The following is a 20,280-nucleotide window of genomic DNA, read 5'->3' on the forward strand; positions in this document are numbered from 1 at the left end:
TTACAGTGTTCTTTGTGTCGGCACCTCCACCATTACTCTCACGAGTACTCACAATGGTGTACAACTATTCTACTGCTGGAATAGAGAAGTATATCAATTAAACAATTACAATTAGTATTTTTGACAACTAGGTCATTAAGTCTCATTACCTGTTAAATTCTAATTACTAAAAGTAGCTAAACAATCGTCAGAATGTCTCTATGAGAAGAAAGATCAGTGGGTATGGATAAATTACAGGAATGGGTGGGATAGGATTAACTTTGAGTGGTTGAGTTTGGTTTGTTCTAAAAAAAGCTAATCAACTTACCAACAAATCGTGATGCTCCTTCTCCACTTGTGGCTACAGCTCTTCACTCCATAAATAGTTTTGGGGATACCTGTTCAATCGACACGATCTGCGATCTTTCTCCGTTTTCTTTATCTGGTGCCCTTGATGGCTCTGCTGACTACATTCAGCTTCTAGAAAACTTCAACTCTCTGAACTCTTGAATCTCAATCACCGACTTTCAAATCTCCTCTCACATATCTGCACGCTCCAAAATCTAGCCACAGGAAGTCTCCTTGTCTATCCCCTTTTCATATATATATCCCTGCCTCCCCCTTCCTATGTTTCCCATGACCTGTTCTGATCTCATGGGTTAATTATGTGGGGCAAAGAATTATACATGGGGACTGTCAACTTTTGGGATTTGACACTGCTAAAAATGATATGTTATCTGTAGAAGGGAAATCTCGTATTTGTGTAGGGCAGTTTCTTTTGTTTCACAATCGGGGTCATTGAACATAAATCGATACACTTTTACATATGGAATTTTGAAATGACAGTCAATGTTTATAGGGCTCCATTGCATAAGATATCATGTCTCTTGTTCTGCTTAATGATCTTTCTCCAACAAAGTTGCGTTCTACCATCAACGATCTTGGGGCGATTACGTGTTCAATGCCCGCCTGCCTGCTATCGGGAGAGGGACCTGACGTCACTAATTATGACACACTCTTATGATACACTCAACAGAGGTAACGTTTCAACGACAGCATCCCCTGGGGCGTCCGAAAACGAAAGTGAAACGCAACTAATTCCTGATGGAGTGACACTATTTTAGTTACACAGGCCGCACAAAAAGTATAGGGCACTTTGAAGAATAAATGCTTCTTAAAAACGGGCGAAAGGCGATAAAAATGATAGCATTTTTTAACAGTTGTGACTCTCTAAGTGGTCTGATATCTTCTTAGTTATGCAGTTGGTCAGGAACTTGTACATCATTGGGAGGCATGTGATTGGCCTGTATTTCGCCGAGTTTCTTATATCTTCAACTTTATGCTTCAGATATGCGACTCCTTCAGTGAGAAACTTCGGGATTGTCTCTGGGTTGCTTATCATTCGAGTTAGCTGCTCTGCTAGGTGCTTGTTTGTGAAGGTCAGCTTCTTGTACCAGTAGTTGTGGATGTTATCAATTCCCGGGGTTCGTCAGTTGTGTTTGTTCCTGATCGACTGTTTTAATTCTTCTTCTCGAATCTCCGATTCTCTCAACTCTTGTATGTCCTTCGTTTTCTTCCGTTAAACTTCTATACAGGGTGTTCTGCTGTTATGTCTTACTTCACTGCTCCATATATTTATCATGTACTCTTCAATCGTCTTCTTCTCTGGTGGTCCGTTTCCTGCTTTCTTGTGTTCACCAGTTTCCTGTAGAAGGCTCTGGTCCTCATTGAAGATTCGGTTGCTTAGTTTCCACCTGGAGCTCTCTTTGTATCGGTGTAGTCTCTTGCTGAGTGCGAGGAGGTTCTGCGTCAAAGTGTATAAGTACTCTCGTATTCTCTGATTTCTGGTCAGTTGAGCCAGTACCCTGTTGGTACTGGCTCAACTGACCTATCTTGACTCTTAATTCTTCTATCTTCTGCTGAAGTCTTCTTACCCAAACTACCGGTTCCTTCTGTTTTCGGTTCTTCTGCTGCTGGTCTCTCATTTCTTTTCCTTTAATCCTAGTGGCTGCTATGGGAGCACAGTATACATCTGTGTGGATAGCCTCCAGCGTTACACCATTGTTGTCAAGGTAATGTGGCATTATTTGCCAATTGAGGTGGTCTGTTACTCTCCACAGGATTTTATTTAGCCTCTGCTTAGGTATCACATGGGTTCTTGTGGGTCCATACCTTTGAATTCTGTTAGGGCCTTCTTCCACTCGTCTTCTATTCTAGATAGTATGACGTTGTCTCTTTCCACTTCGGCTACTCTATGTTGTATTTCTTCTTGCTGTTCCTCCTCTGGTTCCATGCTATGCTGTTTCTCCTCTGGTTCCATGTTATGCTGTTTCTCTCTGGTTCCATATTTACCATATTTTTTGTGCTTTGTAGCAGATCGCTGATATGCTGCTTGATTTTTTCCAAAATGGCAAGAGCTATTAGGTTCTTCATGACGATGGTGCTTCTTTGGTCTGCTGATCGCTGTTTGGTGACCTGAATATCCGGGTATCGTTCCAAACGCTTGGTATGTATTCGCGATCTGTACGTTGTCATATCAGTCTCTAGCCTCGTTATTTCATAGTATGCTCGCATGATGTATGTATTCATTTCAATGCTCCACTTCATACGTTGGCATTTTCTTCTTTCCTGGATGGACACTAGCGCAGTTGCAAAGGAAACACTTCCAGTTGGTGGGGCTGGATGGTCTTGCCCTTCTCTTGTGGTAACCTTATGGGGGACAGCACCACTTGCTCCACTGTCTTGCTCGGGAGACTGTCTCCAACTTTTCGAACCGACCCCTCTGCTTAAGGCCTGAACGCGAGTGATTTTATCCTGCACCACACTCGATGCAGTATGAATAATATTTATCTGTGACATTATCCATATATGGAGGTGGTTATTATTATTATTATTATTGGCAATATGGTGCAAAGAAGCTTGAGGCATATGCTGCGCCCACCAAAAAAAGAATTCCTGATTTACCCTGAGAGAGAGAGAGAGAGAGAGAGAGAGAGAGAGAGAGAGAGAGAGAGAGAGAGAGAGAGAGAGAGAGAGAGAGAGAGAGAGAGAGAGGAATGATGATATCCAGATAAGGCACCCTGGGTGTACTGAAGATAGTAATACATCACTTCATAATTTATTGGTAGCTTTCCATTTATAACTTTCAGGGCTAAAGTGGAGACAGTTCTACAATTTCCAGATATAGTAAGTAGAAAAAAGTGTTGTGTTTGTATTATATATTTTTTTGGTTTGACAATTTGTGATACAATAGTTCCACTCACCTGCAACGTAACATATTATCGGAATAAAGATACAATTCTAATAAACATTTAAAATAACACACTTAACACCCCAGACACATTTTTAAATTCTCATTATTATTCCAGCAAGTGGCTTAATTTTTTGAAGCAAATATTTAGCATGAATAATAAATTGAAGCGGCCATCCATCATAATTCCTAAATATTTATAATACCTTACAACTTGAATAACATAGTCATTGAATATAATATTTGGTGGTCTGTTCAAGTTTAAATAGTCCTTCAGAAGCATCTGTTTTGTCTTCGATGTCAAAATTTGTAGCTTATGAGTTTTGGACCAAAAATTAAAATCACTTAGTGTGTCATTTGCTCCCATTTCTAAATCGGGTGTAGATTCTCCAAAATCTAAGACCACAAGGTCGTCAGCGTACGCTATATTCAGGACCTTCTCATTCTCAACAGTGAGCCACCCATCAAGGGCCACGTTCCAAAAAAATGCACCAATTACTGATCCTTTAGGGCAGACCTTACTAAGGAAAGAACCCTCCCTTAGACAAGATTTAGGTACGTTTAAAATGAGGTGTTAACACACATGCCAAATTCTTTTCAAAATCACAACCTCCTGAATATCCTATCAGGGATCTTGCATGGATAACAAGGATCCCCATCACCCCCAAAGCGCGAGATTTTTTCCCCAGAAAGACATTCGAACCGACCGTTTTTAAATGTATTTATTGTAATAGGCGGACGTCTCCACTCGAAGCACAGTGGTACCATCAACGTCTTCCCCACTCTGGGTCGATAAGGCCCGGGTTCGAATCCTGTCGATGAGGCGAGGAACTTTAGTGGGCCTTTTTCACTCCTTATCTGAATTAGTCAGTCTGAGGCGTAGATAGCAAGGTTTTTTTCCCAGGAAGTGGGGTTTTTTCGTGCAGCAAAACAGGCAAATCGACCAAAGAACACATTCATTTTACAGAAAAAATAAATATATGGTAAATATAATAATTTATGGATGACCCCAATGTCATAATTTTTTTTTTAAACCAAACGGTCGTCTGCGCGGTAGCACAGTGGTATCATCATCATCTTCCCCATACCAGATGGGAAACGCCCGGGTTCGAATCCCGTCGATGACGAGAGAAACTTTAATCGGCTTTTTTCACTCCGTGGCTGAGTTAGTCCATCTCAGGCGTAGATAGGAAAGGTTCGCCCCCCCCCAGAACACGGGGTTTTTCGTCCAGTAAAACAGGCAAATCCAACCCATTCAATTTACAGGCATAATACTCGTACATAAACGGGTACAGTATATATGTAATCATTTACGGGAGACTTTAAGATAATAATTTGATTTGTGCCAGGTGGTAGTAGTAGTAGTAGTAGTGGCATGTGATGCCAGAAAGCAAGTGTATGAACTTATGCAGCATCAACCAAAAAAAAAAAAAAATCACACCTTTCCCTCTAAATGCCTGTCCAGTTCCTCCTTAAATTTATTTAACCTATCAACTTCTACAACGACAGATGGAAGTTTTTTCGAGCAATTAACCACCAGCTGGCTAAAGACAAATTTCCACACATCTATTCTACATCTGTCTTTTCTTAATTTGAATTTATGCTCCTTTAGGTTCGTAATCTGAACAAGTGGAAGGATCTCATCAGAATTCAGCGCGCTCAACCCATTCAAGGCCTTATGCACCTCAAATGGTGTATAAGGTCAATCTGGTCACTGAAAAATTCTGGAAATACAGCCATATATTTAAGATACTAAATTAGCATTATCATTAGTTGAGGCGTATGATGCAAGAAAGCAAGCTTATGCAGAATCAGCCAAAAAAAAAAAAAAACCTTCCCAATTCACATTGACACAACCATTCTTTCTCAAAGTTTGTCCAGCAGTTCTTCCTTGAATTTATTTAATTTATGAATTTGCACAAGAACTAATGGAAGTTTATCCCAGCAACGAACTACCTATTCTACAACGTCCTTCGTGAATTTGAATTTATTGGCCTCTGAAGTTCGTAATCTGAGCAAGAGGAAGAATCTCATTACGATTGAGTCTGCTGAACCCATTCAAGGCCTTATATACCTCAATCAGATCACCTGACAGATGCCTAATCTCAAGACGCTGCAATTTGCAGAATTTAAGCCTTTCTTGGGAAGTGCACCCCTTCGTTCCCTTCACCAATCTTGTTTCCCTTCTCTGTACTCGTTCTAGCAGCTCCACATCGTTCCTAAATTGAGGCCTGCAGACTTGGCCTGACCATTCCCTTCTACAAAGGAATAATATATACACAATGTTGCAGATACAATTTACAATTCCGTATAGAGACCGATATATATCTATTCAAAAATAGGCAACAATTCCAAAGTTCATCCGGGCCATTCAAAATTCTAGATCATGCAAAGTATACTGAGCAACTTATTTTATAATAAAAATGAGTCCTCTTCGGTAACGCTGTTGGAATCAATTCAAGAATAAACTCACTAGTGTGAACTCTTGAATAAAAGTTCTAAGACGTCTCGAGGTTTTAAGCTGTCCAATTTTTGATCTTAATATTCAATTAGTGTTAATCATGTACATCATCATCGTCATTTAACTCCTTACCCCTTGGAAAAAAAATGTCTGGACTCGCTGCTGTGCTGGGGTTCTGGGAGAAAAAAATCTAGATTTCCCCGCTCCCTTCCAAAAAAATAAAAAAAATAATTATTTGTGGTTGTAGCTGCTATTTTTGACTGTTATCTTCGAGTATCGAATAAGGGGCTCACATCTGGTGAGAACGGGCTTGGCACACCCTGGGTCCTGAGCTGGATATCATCATTCTTCTCTTTCTTGGTGATTCCTTTCTACTTCTGACTCCCTCTCAGGGTAACTCGGGATTTTTTTTTGGCTTCCTTGCACCATATGGCTAATAATAATAATAATAATAATAATAATAATAATAATAATAGAGAAACCATTGAACTGATACTGGTTTTTCTCCTGGTGTCCATGCAAACTTTGTTCATCACTGTTTGGTTACCTCTCTTTAATCCGCCTATCGGAAAAATGTTTAAACTCTGAAATATTTCAGTGTATCGACAGTGTTAGGTTTGATGGTAGTGCAGTTTTATTTATTGATTTATATTTTTAATTTCGCTAACTTAGTTTCTGTAAGTATTTATTAAGCGTTTCTGTTGTCATCATTATATTAGTTTAATTTTTTTTTTTTAGATTTTTAAAGAGGAGTTTCAGTGAAGCAAAAATATGCGACGTTTATATCCGTCTCAGCTTGTGCTTGTATTGTTACTTGGAAAATGGAATGTGATTTTTCGTTCGGCAGCTTTAATTTTTTTCTAACCGAAAAAAAATAAAAAAATAAAAAAATAAAAAATGTTGCTGACAAAGGTACTTCAGTATTGAATTGATGAATATTGTAAGAAACAAAGCTTATGGCTTTGTTTTCTTCGATATCATTTTATTGCTTCGTAACCTATGGTATTAAGGGTAAGTTGCTACAATGGATAAAAGGATGGTTAAGTGGGAGAAGCCAGAGGGTGGTAATCAATGGGTGCTGCTCTTCTTGGACTAATGTTATTAGTTGAGTCCCACAGGGTTCGGTGTTAGGTCCACTGTTGTTTTGTATATTTATCAATGATATTGATGAAGTTATATCAGGCTTAATGTCGAAGTTTGCAGATGATACAAAGGTTGGCAGGGTTGTTAATGACAGTAATGGCAGTGTGCTACTGCAACAGGATCTAGATAATTTGGGCAGATGGGCTAAGAAGTGGCAACTGAAGTTTAACCTTGACAAATGCAAAGTACTGCATATGGGTAGAAGTAACCCCAGAGAAATGTACCAACTGTGTGGTACTACACTTAAGGTGGTAGAAAATGAAAAAGACCTGGGAGTAATTGTGCAGTCAGATATGAAGTTTTCTGAGCAATGCAGACAGGCTGCCAGGGCAGGTCATGGGGTTTTGTCAATGATATATAGGAATTTTGCTAGCAGGGAAAAGGAGGTGATTGTCCCTCTGTATAAGGCAATGGTCAGGCCATGCCTTGAGTACTGTGTACAGGTCTGGAGGCTTCATTTTAGGAAGGATGTAGATTTACTTGAGTGTGTACAGAGAAGGGCAACAAGATTGGTGAGGGGAATGAAGGAATCCTCTTACCAAGAGAGGCTTAAGTTCTGCAAATTGCAGTGGCTGGAGACTAGGCACCTGCGTGGTGATCTGATTGAGGTATATAAGGCCTTGAATGGGTTCAGCACGCTGAATTCTGATGGGATCCTTCCACTTGTTCAGATTACGAACCTAAGGGGGCATAAATTCAAATTAAGAAAAGACAGATGTAGAATAGATGTGCGGAAATTTGCCTTTAGCCAGCAGGTGGTTAATTGCTGGAACAAACTTCCATCTGTCGTTGTGGAAGTTGATAGGTTGAATAAATTTAAGGAGGAACTGGACAGGCATTTGGAGGGAATGGTGTGATTTTTTTTTTTTTTTTTTTTTGGCTGATGCTGCATAAGCTCATACACTTGCTTTCCTGCATCACATGCCACTGCTACTACTACCTATATTTCTTTAAGGCGTAACGTATATTTCTTTTACTGAATTGCTCCTATCATATGACTGGAAAGACTGCTCATATAAACAAGTTTACTCCAGTTTTACAGTTTCATTTGTCGAAACATCATACTGACCTTCCTGTACTTACTGTAAAAGTTTACAAAAAAATAAAATAAATAAAGATGGTTATTTACACAACTTCCAAAATTTCTAAGCATAGTATTTAACTGTAAAAACAATTTCACAGGGTATTTCAGAAATATTTGAATTTTTTTTTTTTTTTCTATAGTTCCAAATAAGAGAAAAAAAATAATTTCAAACTTGCTATATTGAACTTTCAAAAAGGCATGTGTTTACATAATGATTTTTAAATAATTGTTTAGTTAATGTCTTAATCAAGTGTTGTATACCAAATGAAGACCTGGCCTCATCGAATTAGGGGCCGTCGAACATATCGAGCCATTCCCATGGTGGTGTGGATTGTTTCAGAGTTACATTCTGTTTGTCGTGGCAGTTCTGCAGTATCCAGAAATTCTGTTTCGTACACTATATTCTGTATGGTTCCTCTGAGGAAGTATTTGGTGCAGGTGGCTGATCAGGTCAGGGGACTGTTCTGGCCAAATAACAGGATTTCTCTGACCCGCCCATCTCAGTGCATTGAGGAGAGCTCTTGATTTTTGACAGAAATGGGCAGATGCACCATTGTACATGAACCATATTTTACATCATGTTGTGTTTTGTTCAAGGAATATTAGCATTAACAGAGGCACATGATGCAAGAAAGCAAGCTTATATAGCATTGGCCAAACAAAAACTCCTTCCCATTTCAGTGATTTATTCATTCCAAACATTTGTCTAGTTCTGCCTTGAATTTATTTAAGCTATCAACTTCCACAACAACAGATGGAAGTTTGTTCCAGCAATCAACTACCTGCTGGCTGAAGGCAAACTTCTGCTCATCTGTTCTACAATTGTCTTTCCTCAGTTTGAATCTATGCCCCCTCAGGTGTGTAATCTGAGCAAGAGGAAGAATTCCTCAGCATTTAGCCTGCTCAATCCATTCAAGGCCCTATACACCTCAATCAGATCGCCTCACAGGTGCCTAGTCTCCACAAGCTACAATTTGCAGACCTTAAGCCTTCCTCCATAAGAGCACCCCTTTGTTCCCTTCGCCAGTCTTGTTGCCCTTCTCTGTGCTTGTTCTAGCAACTCTACATCCTTCCTAAAATGAGGCTTCCAGACCTGTATGCAGTATTCAAGGTGTGGCCTGACCATTGCCTTATACAAGGGGATAATCACCTCCTTATCCCTGCTTGCAAAATTCCTGTATATCATTGACAAGCCCCATGAACTACTCTAGCAGCCTGTCTGCACTTCTCAGAAAATTTCATACCTGACTACACAATTACCCCAAGGTCTCCTTCATTCTCCACTCCTGAGTGAAACACCACATAAGTGGTACATTTCTCTGGGGTTACTGCTAGCCATATGCAGTACTTTGCATTTGTCAATGTTAAACTTCAGTTGCCACTTCTCAGCCCGTCTGCCTAACTTTTCCAGATCCTGTTGCAGCAGCATACTGTCATTACTATTATTAACAACCCTGCTAATCTTTTTATCATCTGTAAACTTTGATATTAAGCTTGATATACCTTCATCAGTATCATTGATTAATATACAAAACGATAATGGGCCCAACACCGAATCCTTAGTGATACCAGAAATAACATTAGTCCACGTAGAGCAGTACTCGTTGACCACCACTCTCTGTCTTCTCCCACTCAACCATCCTCTTATCCATTGTAGCAACTTGCCCCTAATGCCAAAAGTGCTTCAATTTGTACAGTAATCTTCCATGTGCAACAGTATCAAAAGCTTTCCTGAAATCCAAGAATATGATATCAAAATTATTTTTTACATCCAGTTCCTTTGTCACCACATCATAGTATCCAATCAAATTGGTCAGACAAGACTTACCCTTGACAAACCCATGCTGGGTGTGAATTATTACTGCGGTCTTGTCTAAATGAACTTGCAATGCTTTTTTAACCAGTGACTCTATTATTTACCCTGGAACAGAAGTCAAACTAACAGGTCTGTAATTACTTGTGTTATCCTTTGATCCCCCTTTGTGAATTGGAGATACATTTGCAGATCTCCATTCTGTGGGGACTTCCCCCACGAGTCTAAGGATGCTTTCATAATTATAGCTAAGAGTTTGCTTACTTCCTTTACTGCCTCCTTTAATATAACTGGATAGATACCATCCACCCCAGACTTCAAATACTTGCAACAAAATAGTCAACATTACTGTTACAGTTGGTAGCACTATTGATAATGCCGACCTGGCTAGCCAGGTGGGTAAAGTGCCTGCTTGGAAACCCAAAAGTTGCGGGTTTGAATCCTGCCTCGGGCTTGGATCAGAGTAAAATGCAAAAAACTTTGGGAGGTGCATTATGGCCACAGAAGTCAATGCGCTAACAAAAAAAAAAAAAAAAAAAAATGTTGATAATGAATTAAAAAACTGTTATAATTAATATAATATAAGCTTAAATAAAACAATAGGATAAAAAATTTTGGTAACAAGGCCTCTTGGACTTGCAAGACAAAGAAAAAAACATGTGAGGTCAGCAATTAATATTCAAAGAATATATATATATATAAAGTACTGATATATTTGATATCATTAAAGAAACAAGAACATTTAGATTTAACTATAAACCAAATGTTTACATTATACAACTGGCGTGCTATGGCCGTAGTTGCCAATGAGCCTAACAAATCCCCAAACAAACAACAAACAAATACATTAATTATACAACTCCACAGAAAAATAGTGGACCACCAAATCAGAATATCTTATAATTGGATGGGAAGGGTGAACTTTCTATATGTTGACTAGAACTTGTGATTGGTCACTTGCACATTAGCAGAACTTTTCTGGATTTATTCCATTTTTGTTTTCAATTGCAGCATGACAGAGAGGCAACGAAAGAAAGTAATATTTTTGCTGTGATTATCAACAGTGATATATCATGCATTAAGAATCTCCAGAAATAACCACTAGTTGGAATTGACCAAAATATATATATTGATGCAGGATTTACTTAAAGATATAACTACTGTAAGAGGTAAAGGGAAGAAATTTTTGCCTTCTTAAAGGAAGCTACAGCAGATAAGTTGTTCTTAGTTGTTAACTAAGAGCTATTAGTACAATTTCTTACTTTGTGTTTAAATTGCACAAATTTAAAATAATGCATGGCAACCATATTTACAGAAAGCACCATGAGAGGGGGAGTACATACCCAAACAGATGTTCAACCATGACGAAACAGGTTTATATTGGAAAAAAAATGCCTTATCATGATTATATTTCTATTGCTGAAAACACTGTGCCTGGCTTTAAGGCAGCTAACACTTCTGTTTGGTGGGACATTGTCTGGTCTGATATAGAAGCTAATAACTGGTCCAATATGATCTGAAATTCAGGGTCCCTCGTGCCCTTAAAGGTTACAACAGGTCATACATGCCCATGTAGGGGTACTCAAACCATAAAGGGTGGATGACTGCTGTTATTTTCAGAAGTTATCTTTGATCTCAGTTATGACCAGAATTGGAAGTGTATTGCAAGGCAAAAGGAATTCCATTCATCTTACTTATTCTTGATAATGAAACAAGTCATCTACCCGGTACTTTTGATGCCTGTTCCAATATCAAGATTGTTTTTTCTCAGCAAATACAGCCTATGGACTAACACGTGATTAAATCTTTTAAGGCCAGTATTTAAAGTGGATTCTGACAGATCTAATTGACAAGATTGACCACGAACAGATGAGTATGCAGCTGTTTGTTATTTGGTTTTTAAGAGCATTAGTAACTAATGCCATATTGCTCCAGGGATGTGCGGTGGTCATTCCATGATCTTTCCGCATCCTCCGTATTTGGTGGTGACGGGCTCGAACCCCTGGCTAATCCAGAAGCGTGTGCTATGCACTGCTACTCCTGCCTACCTAGCAACAGATGAGTATGCAGAAATATTTGCAAGCATTCAATATGAGAGATGCTTTAAAATTCATTGATGCTGCATAGCGTGAAGTTCCACATAACTGTATTCAAAGTTCATGGCATAAGTTATGTCCAGATCTTAGCAACACCTTGAAAGGCTCTGATACCAATGAAAATTAAGCGCAAACTAAAAAGAAATGCGTGAAACTCGCTAAAAAGATGGGGTTCACTGAAGTGGAGGCATTAGCATTAATAGAGGCATTTGATGCAAGAAAGCAAGCTTATGCAGCATCAGCCAAAAAAAAAAAAAAAAAACCGCTTCCACTTCACCCCTCTGTTCAAAGTATCTGTCCAGCTGAGCCTTTAACTTATTTAGGCTATCAACTTCCACGACAAGGGATGGAAGTCTGTTCCACCAACCAACCACCCGCTGGCTAAAGGCAAATTTCCGCACGTCTATCCTACATCTGTCTTTCCTCAATTTGAATTTATGCCCTCTCAGGTGATTATTCTGAGCGAGAGGAAGAATCCCATCAGCATTGAGCATGCTCAAACCATTCAAAACTTTATACACCTCTATTAGATCACCTCGCTGGTGCCTAGTCTCCAGACACTGTAATTTGCAAAACTTAAGCCTTTCTTCATAAGAGCACCCCTTCGTTCCATTCACTAATCTTGTTGCCCTTCTCTGTACTTGTTCCAGCAGCTCTACATCCTTCTTGAAATGAGGCCTCCAGACCTGTATACAGTACTCTAGGTGTGGCCTGACCATTGCCTATACAAGGGAATAATCACCTCCTTATCCCTGCTAGAAAAATTCCTATATATCATTGACAATACACCATGAGCTACTCATGCAGCCTGTCTGCACTGCTCAGAGAACTTCGTATTTGCCTGCACAACCACCCCCAGGTCCCTTTCATTCTCTACCACTGTCAGTGTAGTACCACAGAGTTGATACGTTGCTCTGGGGTTGCTGTTTCCCATGTGTAGTACTCTACATTTGTCAATGTTAAACTTCATTTGCCACCTCTCAGCCCATCTGCTCAACCTTTCCAGATCCTGTTGCAGCAGCATAGTGTCAGTAGTGTCCTTGACAACCCTGCCTACCTTTTGTATCGGCTGCAGACTTCGACATTAAGCTTGATATACCCTCATCAATATCATTGTAGCAATTTGCCCCTAATGCGAAAAGTGCTTCAATTTGTACAGTAATCTTCCATGTGCAACAGTATCAAAAGCTTTCCTGAAATCTGCTGATGAATACAGAAAACAATAATGGACCCAACACTGAGCCCTGAGGGACTCCACTAATAACATTAGCCCATGACGAGCAGTGTCCATTGATTACCACTCTCTGTCTTCTCCCCCTCAGCCACCCCTTTAGCCACTGCAGCAATTTGCCTCCAATGCCACACTGCTCCAATTTGTGCAGCAGTCTTCCATGTGCAACAGTATCAAAAGCCTTTCTAAGATCCAAGTATATAATATCAAAGTTATTCCCTGCATCCAGTTCCTTTGTGACTACATCATAGTATCCAATCAAATTGGTCAGGCAAGACTTCCCCTTAACAAAACCATGCTGTGTCCGAGCTATAGCTGAAGTCTTGTCTAAATGATCCTGCAGTGCTTCTTTAACCAGTGCCTCCATTAATTTTCCTGGAACAGAAGTTAAACTCACAGGTCTATAATTACTTGTGTCAGCCTTTGATCCTCCTTTGTGAATTGGGGTGACATTTGCACTTCTCCAGTCTGTGGGTACCTCCACTGTGTCCAAGGAAGCTCTCATAATTATGGCTAAGGGTTTGCTTACTTCCTTTGCTGCCTCCTGTAATAGAACTGAATAGATCCCATCCACCCCGGGTGCCTTTCTTGTGTTTATCTTCAACAATTTCTCCTCCACTTTACTCTCAGTTATTACAAGATTCTCTAGCTTACTGCTAGAGTTGAATACACCTCTGGCTTTCCCCTCGCTAAATAACTCCTCATGTGTGAATGTTGATGCAAAATATTCATTTAGTTTGTTAGCTACCTGAGCAGGATCATCAACAGTTGACCCATCGATATCAAGTGGACCAATCTGATTCATCCCCTTCCTTCTAGAGTTTACATAAGTAAAGAACTCTTTGCTGTTTTTCTTTGCATCCCTTGCCAAAGATTTCTCGTAATCTGCCTTCGCCTGCCTAACCTCCTCCTTTGTAACTTGGTTACAGATCAACTTGTATCTATCATAGGCTTCTGTGTCATGTGTTAATTTGTATGTATCTCATGCATGTTTCTTCTCTGCCATATGCCTCATCAGTTCATCTGACATCCATTTAGGCCTAAACCTTGAACAATATTTCTTAGTTGGTATGTATAGCCTAGTAGCTTCCAAGATAAGTTCTTTGAATGCTTCCCATTTTGCATTTGCTGTTGGTAACATCATCAGTTGGTCCCACTGTATAGAATTTAAATACTGTCTCAGTCCATCGTAGTCGCCTTTACGGAAGCAATAACCCTTCCCTTTACCCCTAATGGTAGTTACCTCTTTGAGTAAATCCCACTTCAGCACACTGTGATCACTGCCACCTAGTGGTTCATTAATCTGCAGATTCTTAAAGCATGAAGAATCACTACTGATAATCAAATCAAGAGTATTCTTCCCTCTAGTTGCCTCCTGAACATGCTGATGTAGAAAACAATCATCCAATAAATCCACAAAAGTCTTGCTAGTGTGTGAGTGACCAGCCCCCAAATTCCAGTCAATATCTGGGAAATTAAAATCTCCCATTATAAGACTCTCTGATTTACTGGCCCACTCTATTTCCCTGTACAGTATCTTATTATACTCATCAGAGTCATTAGGCCTATAGCACACTCCTACTCTTAATTTTGATCTCCCAATGCTTATGTCACACCAAACTGACTCGACAGTGCACTGTCCAGCGATGTCCACTGGCTTCACTTCCTTGGATTTTATGTATTTCTTAACTAATAGCATAACCCCTCCTCCCTTCCTATCCAGTCTATCCTTTCTGTAGACGTTGTACTCCCTAAATTCCAGTTCTGCATTCCTTATATCTGTGTGACACCACGTCTCTGATATCCCAACAATATCTGTCTTTGATGTTTTGAGCAATACCTCAAATTCATCAAATTTATTTTCTAAACTCCTAGCATTGGTGTACACGCAAGTATACATGCACCTATTTCTATTCTTAGCTACCTTAACACAACCCATGCGTTTACTTGTACCGCGATGACTCCCGGCAGTCTCTGAAATATCCTGCATCTTGTTTTTCAGGCTTCTGCTCATTCCAATAGACGCAGTGCAAGAATCTCTTTCACCTCTGCCAGTGGCTACTGTTAATCTATTGGTCTTTGTCTCCCCCCAAGCTAGCAGTTTTCCGACCCACCTAACACTGCCTCGATAGCATCAGCAAATATTCTTGCACCCTTTCTATTTAAGTGTATCCCATCCCTGTAGAAGCAATCTCTCCTGTTAACAAGTACAGCCCAGGCTGAAAAAAATTCTACCCCTTGAGCCTTGCACAATCTTTCCTGGGCCGAATTGATCGACGAGGCAAATGACGTCGATGATTTAATTGATTTGCATCATAAAGAATTATCAAATGAAGATCTGTTTGTACCGGAGCAGCATTGCATTCAAGAGAAAGAGGTAGCAGCAAGCGAAAAAGCCCAGAGGTTAAAGAAGAATGGAGCCTGAGAGAAAAGAATATTGAAAGCATTAAATCTTATAGATGAAGGACTAAATCTGTTAGCTGATGAAGACCCTAATTGTGAACGAAGCTCCAAAGTGCAACGTAAAGTGACGTTAGAACTTGATTGCTACCATGAGGGAGCAGTTAAGTGTTCCCTCCACCTTCTGTGTTAGCGAACCCCCCCCACCAGTATGGACCAAATCCGAGGGAATGGAATCTGACCATGACGATCCCTCTCATCAATCTGCCTAAGGCCACCTTCCATGCCAATCCCTCTCTCTTTCTCAATTGTTGTTTGTATTGTTTTGTATATGTTGGTTACAGTGAACATACTTTTTCTTACTGTACAAAAAAAAAAGTAAATCAATAAAGATGAATGAATCTCTTTGGTTGCTCGTCAGTTTCTTTAGAATGCCCAGTCTTCTAACAAAGAAAATGAATGGTATTTACCAGTAGGAGTAACTTAGCTAGATGCCAGAGTTACTCTTATAGGCCTATTATTAATGCATTTTTTGGCGATTATTTACATTGTGTGAATTTAAATTGTGCAAGACATGCTGGAACATAATCCTCGTGTAAATTAACAAGTCACTGTATTAGTATTGGATGCAAGAAAGCAAAGCTACATTTTCAGATGATACAAAGGTGAGCAGGGTGGTTAATGACAGTAATCAGGGTGAGTTACTGCAACAAGATCTAGGAAAATTAGGTCAGTAGACTTGAGAAATGTCAGTTGAAGTCTAAAATTTACAAGTACGAGGTACTGCATATGGGTAGCAGTAATCCCAGAATAACGTACTACACTCAAGGTAGTGGAAAATGACAAAATGTGGGGATAGTGCAGTCAGATATGAGAGTCTGAGCAGTGCAGACAGGCTGCCAGGATAGCTTGTGGGGTTCTGTCAGTGACAGAAACTTTGCCAACAGGGATAAGAAGGTGATTATCCCCTTGTACAAAGCCACAGTTAGGCTGATCTAGAGTATTGTATACCTCACTGGACGCCTCACTTTAGGAAGGATGTAGGTCTGCTGGAATGGATGCAGAGGAGGACACCCAGATTGGTGAAAGGAACAAAAGGGGTGATCTTGCCAAGAAAGGTTTCAGTTCTGCAAATTTCAGTGTCTGAAAACTAGGCACCTATGGAGAGATCAGATTGAGGTGTTTAAGGCCTTGAATGGATTGAATAAGCTAAATGTTGTTGGCATTCTACCTCTTGCTCAGACTACACATTAGGTGGCATTAATTCAAGTTGAGGAAGGATGGTTGCAGGATAGATGTGCAGAAGTTTGCCTTCAGCCAGAGGGTGGTGGTTGATTTTTGGAACAAACTTCCATCTGTTGTTGCGAAAGTGGGTGTTTGAATAATTCAAGCAAAAACTAGACAAATTCTTGGAAGGTATGGATGGTTGATGTGTGTGTGTAGGTTTTTTTTTTTTTGGCCAATGCTGTATAAGTTTGGTTTCTTGCATCATTTGCCACTACTAATATTAATACTAATTATATAGCACTATAAAAAAAAAAAAGTCCATTTTCCAATTGTTTCCAATAAGTTGTTCAAACCTTCCTTAAATTTATTTAGAATACCCCCCCCCCTTCCACAGCACTGGGTGGAAGTTTATTCCGACAGTTGATTTACTCTAGCTGAATGAAAATTTGCACATCTTTTTTCCAGCTAATCTTTTCAAAGTAAAATTTTTTGTACCCTTGTTTTCATTATCCCAAAAGAGCAATGTTGCCATCAGCATTCAGTGTACTTAAATCTTATTTCAGTAATCTGATATATTTTATTAATTTAAATTCTGTAATATATTGGAAATTTAAATCTTGTAATTTTTTGATGTTCAAATTTTATTTGAATAATGGTTGTGATAAGATTTAGTTGCTGTACAAAGTCCAAGGACATAATGACACAAACAGAAATGCCTGTGGGCATTTCCAGTGTGAGTCATGAGTTTGTTGATTGTATAGCCTGTGGCATATATTTTAAGGTCGAACTTTGTTTGTCTACTAGACAAACAAAGCTCAATTGATGATTCCTTTCTTTGCATACAATGTAAAGGGGTGTACTGATCTCAAATTAGAAGTTGGTGCATTCTCAGTTAGTTGTTCAGAACTTGTAAAGGACACAATTTGTTTTTTTTTTTTTTTATGTGAACCCCAAATACGAGAGGTATTAGAACCTATAGTACTTAGTACCGTGCTTGGGTTGGAGGTTGAGAAGACGAAAGAAGATATTTGTTGATATTGGACTTGAACTTCTGTAGATTGTAATTTTCAGGAAATACGTATGAAGGAAGGTTGTTCCAGAAAACGGCAGTTGAATGAATAAATGAGGAAGATGAAAAGTTGGTTCTGTGGGTTTGAAGTTGGACAGTAAATGGATGTTGGCTGGTGGCGGCACGTGTTCGGACTGTTTTGAAAGAGAGAGAGCGGGAATTATAGAAGCCAATTCAGAAGAACAGTGCCCATGGAAGTATCTGTAGAAGAGGCATGCAGCAGAAACAGTGTGTCTATGAGAAAGCGAGTGGAGAGACGCTGTTAGAGATGAATCATTAATTAACCTAACTGCCCTCTTCTGAATGGAATCAAGAAGCCTGAGAGAGGTTTTGGGGGCACCATCCCAGATGTGGGAACAATATTCCATGGCAGGGCGGATTTGCGATTTATACAGAGTGAGCAGCTGTTTGGGAGAAAAGTAACGCCGAGAGCGAAAGAGAAAACCAAGTTTTTTAGATGCAGAGGAAGCAATATTTGTAATGTGCTTGTGCCAAGAGAGATTTGAAGTCAGGGTAATCCCCAAAAGAGATATATCATTTTGCCTAGAAATCGGAGTGTCACTAAAGATAAGCATAGGAGCAGAAGAATCCTTTTTGCAAGATATAAGACAAGATTGAGTTTTAGAAGGGTTGAAATCAACTAAGTTGTCTTTGCCCCACTGGAGAATTACCTGAAGATCAGCATTTAAGAAATTGGCAGCAGATTTTCGAGAACTTGAAGCTGATTGAGCTGGACAAGGTTTCTCAAAATGGAAAGTTGAATGCAATGTGCTATCATCGGCAAAACTATGGATAGAATTTCCAGTCAATGGAAGAAGGTCATTGATATACAAGAGGAAAAGAGTGGGGGAAAGAACTGAACCTTGAGGGACACCGGCATTAGTGGAGAAGTTAGAAGACAGAGAGCCATCTACCATCACCCTCAGTGAGCGATCAGAGAGAAAACTGGAAAACCAATTACTAAAAACAGTTGGCAAACCATAAGATGGAAGCTTGTTTAGAACACCTTTATGCCAAACACGATCAAAAGCCTTTGAGATGTCAAGAGCAACTTGTGTTTCACCGAACCTTTCCAATGAATTAGTCAGTCCATAAATGGGTAACATAAGCCAGAATATCACCAGTGGATCAACACTGACGGAATCCATACTGGCGATCATTGATCAGACGGAAGGTTTCTAGGTAGTTTAAGAGTTGGCGGTTAATTGATTTCTCCATTACTTTAGAAAGAGTAGAAGTAATTGCAATGGGACGATAATTGGATGGGAGGGATTTGTCACCCTTTTTAGGAACTGGCTGGATATGAGCAAATTTCCAAGCAGAAGGAAAAACACCTTTGGAATAAGAAAGTGAAAAAAGGCGGCAAAGAATAGGAGTAAGTTCAGGAGCACAGGTTTTGAGAACAAGTGGAGAAATACCATCAGGACCTGGAGCTTTCTTAGCATCAAGATTCATCAAAATCCTTCTGATATCCTTTTGACGGAAGACCACAGGAGGCATTGAATGGAGCGTGTTAGGAATGGTGGGAGGTGTTTTACCAAGATCATTAATACCTGAGCTCAAAGAAAAATGGGATGCTAGCAGGTCAGCTTTATCCTTGGCTGAAGTGACAACAGAACCATCTGGTTTGGACAGAGGTGGGAGCAGAGATGGGCAAAAGTTGCGGCCAATAGCTTTGGCAAGAGACCAGAATGCTTGGCTACCATTAGGGCAAGAAGCAAGTTTTCTACTCTTAGCCTGTTCAAACTCTAGTTTGGACTGATTAATAACTGCTTTACAATTGTTGCGAGCTTTGGTGTAGGCAGAAAATGAAACTGAAGAATTAGAAACAAGCCAATTACGATATGCAACCTTCTTCTCTTGGACAGCCTTAGCACTTTTATTGGAAAACCAAGGTTTAGATAAAGGACGAGATTTTAAAGTGGAGTGTGGGATAAAGGATTCCATTCCTGCAAGAATAATTTCACTGACACGATCTGAGCAAACATTGACATCAGAAGTTTTGAAACAGTAATCAGACCAAGGAAAAGAAGAAAACAAGTCTCGCAAGTCATCCCATTTTGCATTCTTGTAATGCCAAACAATACGAGGTTGGGAATAGCCCTGAGATAAAGGTTCCATTGGAGAAGAGGCAATCACCAAGTTGTGATCTGAAGTGCCTAAAGGACCTCTCACTTCAACCTTGTACTTAGAAGGGTTGTTTGTGAGAAAAAGATCAAGCGTATTGGCTGTATGATTAGGATTGTCCGGTATTCTTGTAGGTAAATGAACAATCTGTGCTAGGTCATTAGTAATTTCAAAAGCCTCAGCATCTCGACCTGCTGGGTCGGTGTGACTAGAAAACGGAAGCCAGCTGGAGTTGTGAACGTTAAAATCACCAAGGAAAATTACCTCACTGTTAGGAAAGTTGGACTGGAGAAAGTCAAGTTGCAAAGAGAGGAAGTCAAAGAGCTCCAAGTGATTAGTGGAGTTGGGAGAACGGTAGAGACAACAGATGAATTTTACACAATGAGGTAGGGAGATTTTA

The 20,280-nt window shown here is 39.7% G+C and overlaps 1 protein-coding gene across 1 annotated transcript in view; it reads left to right on the forward strand.

Annotated features, from left to right (window-relative positions):
- Window positions 1-6,271: 6,271 nt before the first annotated feature.
- The window catches only part of LOC150080130 (histone H4 transcription factor-like), a 242,316-nt gene continuing 228,307 nt past the window's right edge, over window positions 6,272-20,280 (forward strand). Inside the window, exon 1 of the mRNA XM_090382061.1 lies at window positions 6,272-6,367. Within this exon, the coding sequence (XP_090238187.1) occupies window positions 6,311-6,367 (57 nt within the window). The 5' untranslated portion in view covers window positions 6,272-6,310. The remainder of the gene's footprint in view (window positions 6,368-20,280) is intronic.

This window comes from Mastigoproctus giganteus, chromosome 9, assembly GCF_048544385.1.
Source record: "Mastigoproctus giganteus isolate SK-2022 chromosome 9, ASM4854438v1, whole genome shotgun sequence".
NCBI lineage: Eukaryota > Metazoa > Arthropoda > Arachnida > Uropygi > Thelyphonidae > Mastigoproctus > Mastigoproctus giganteus.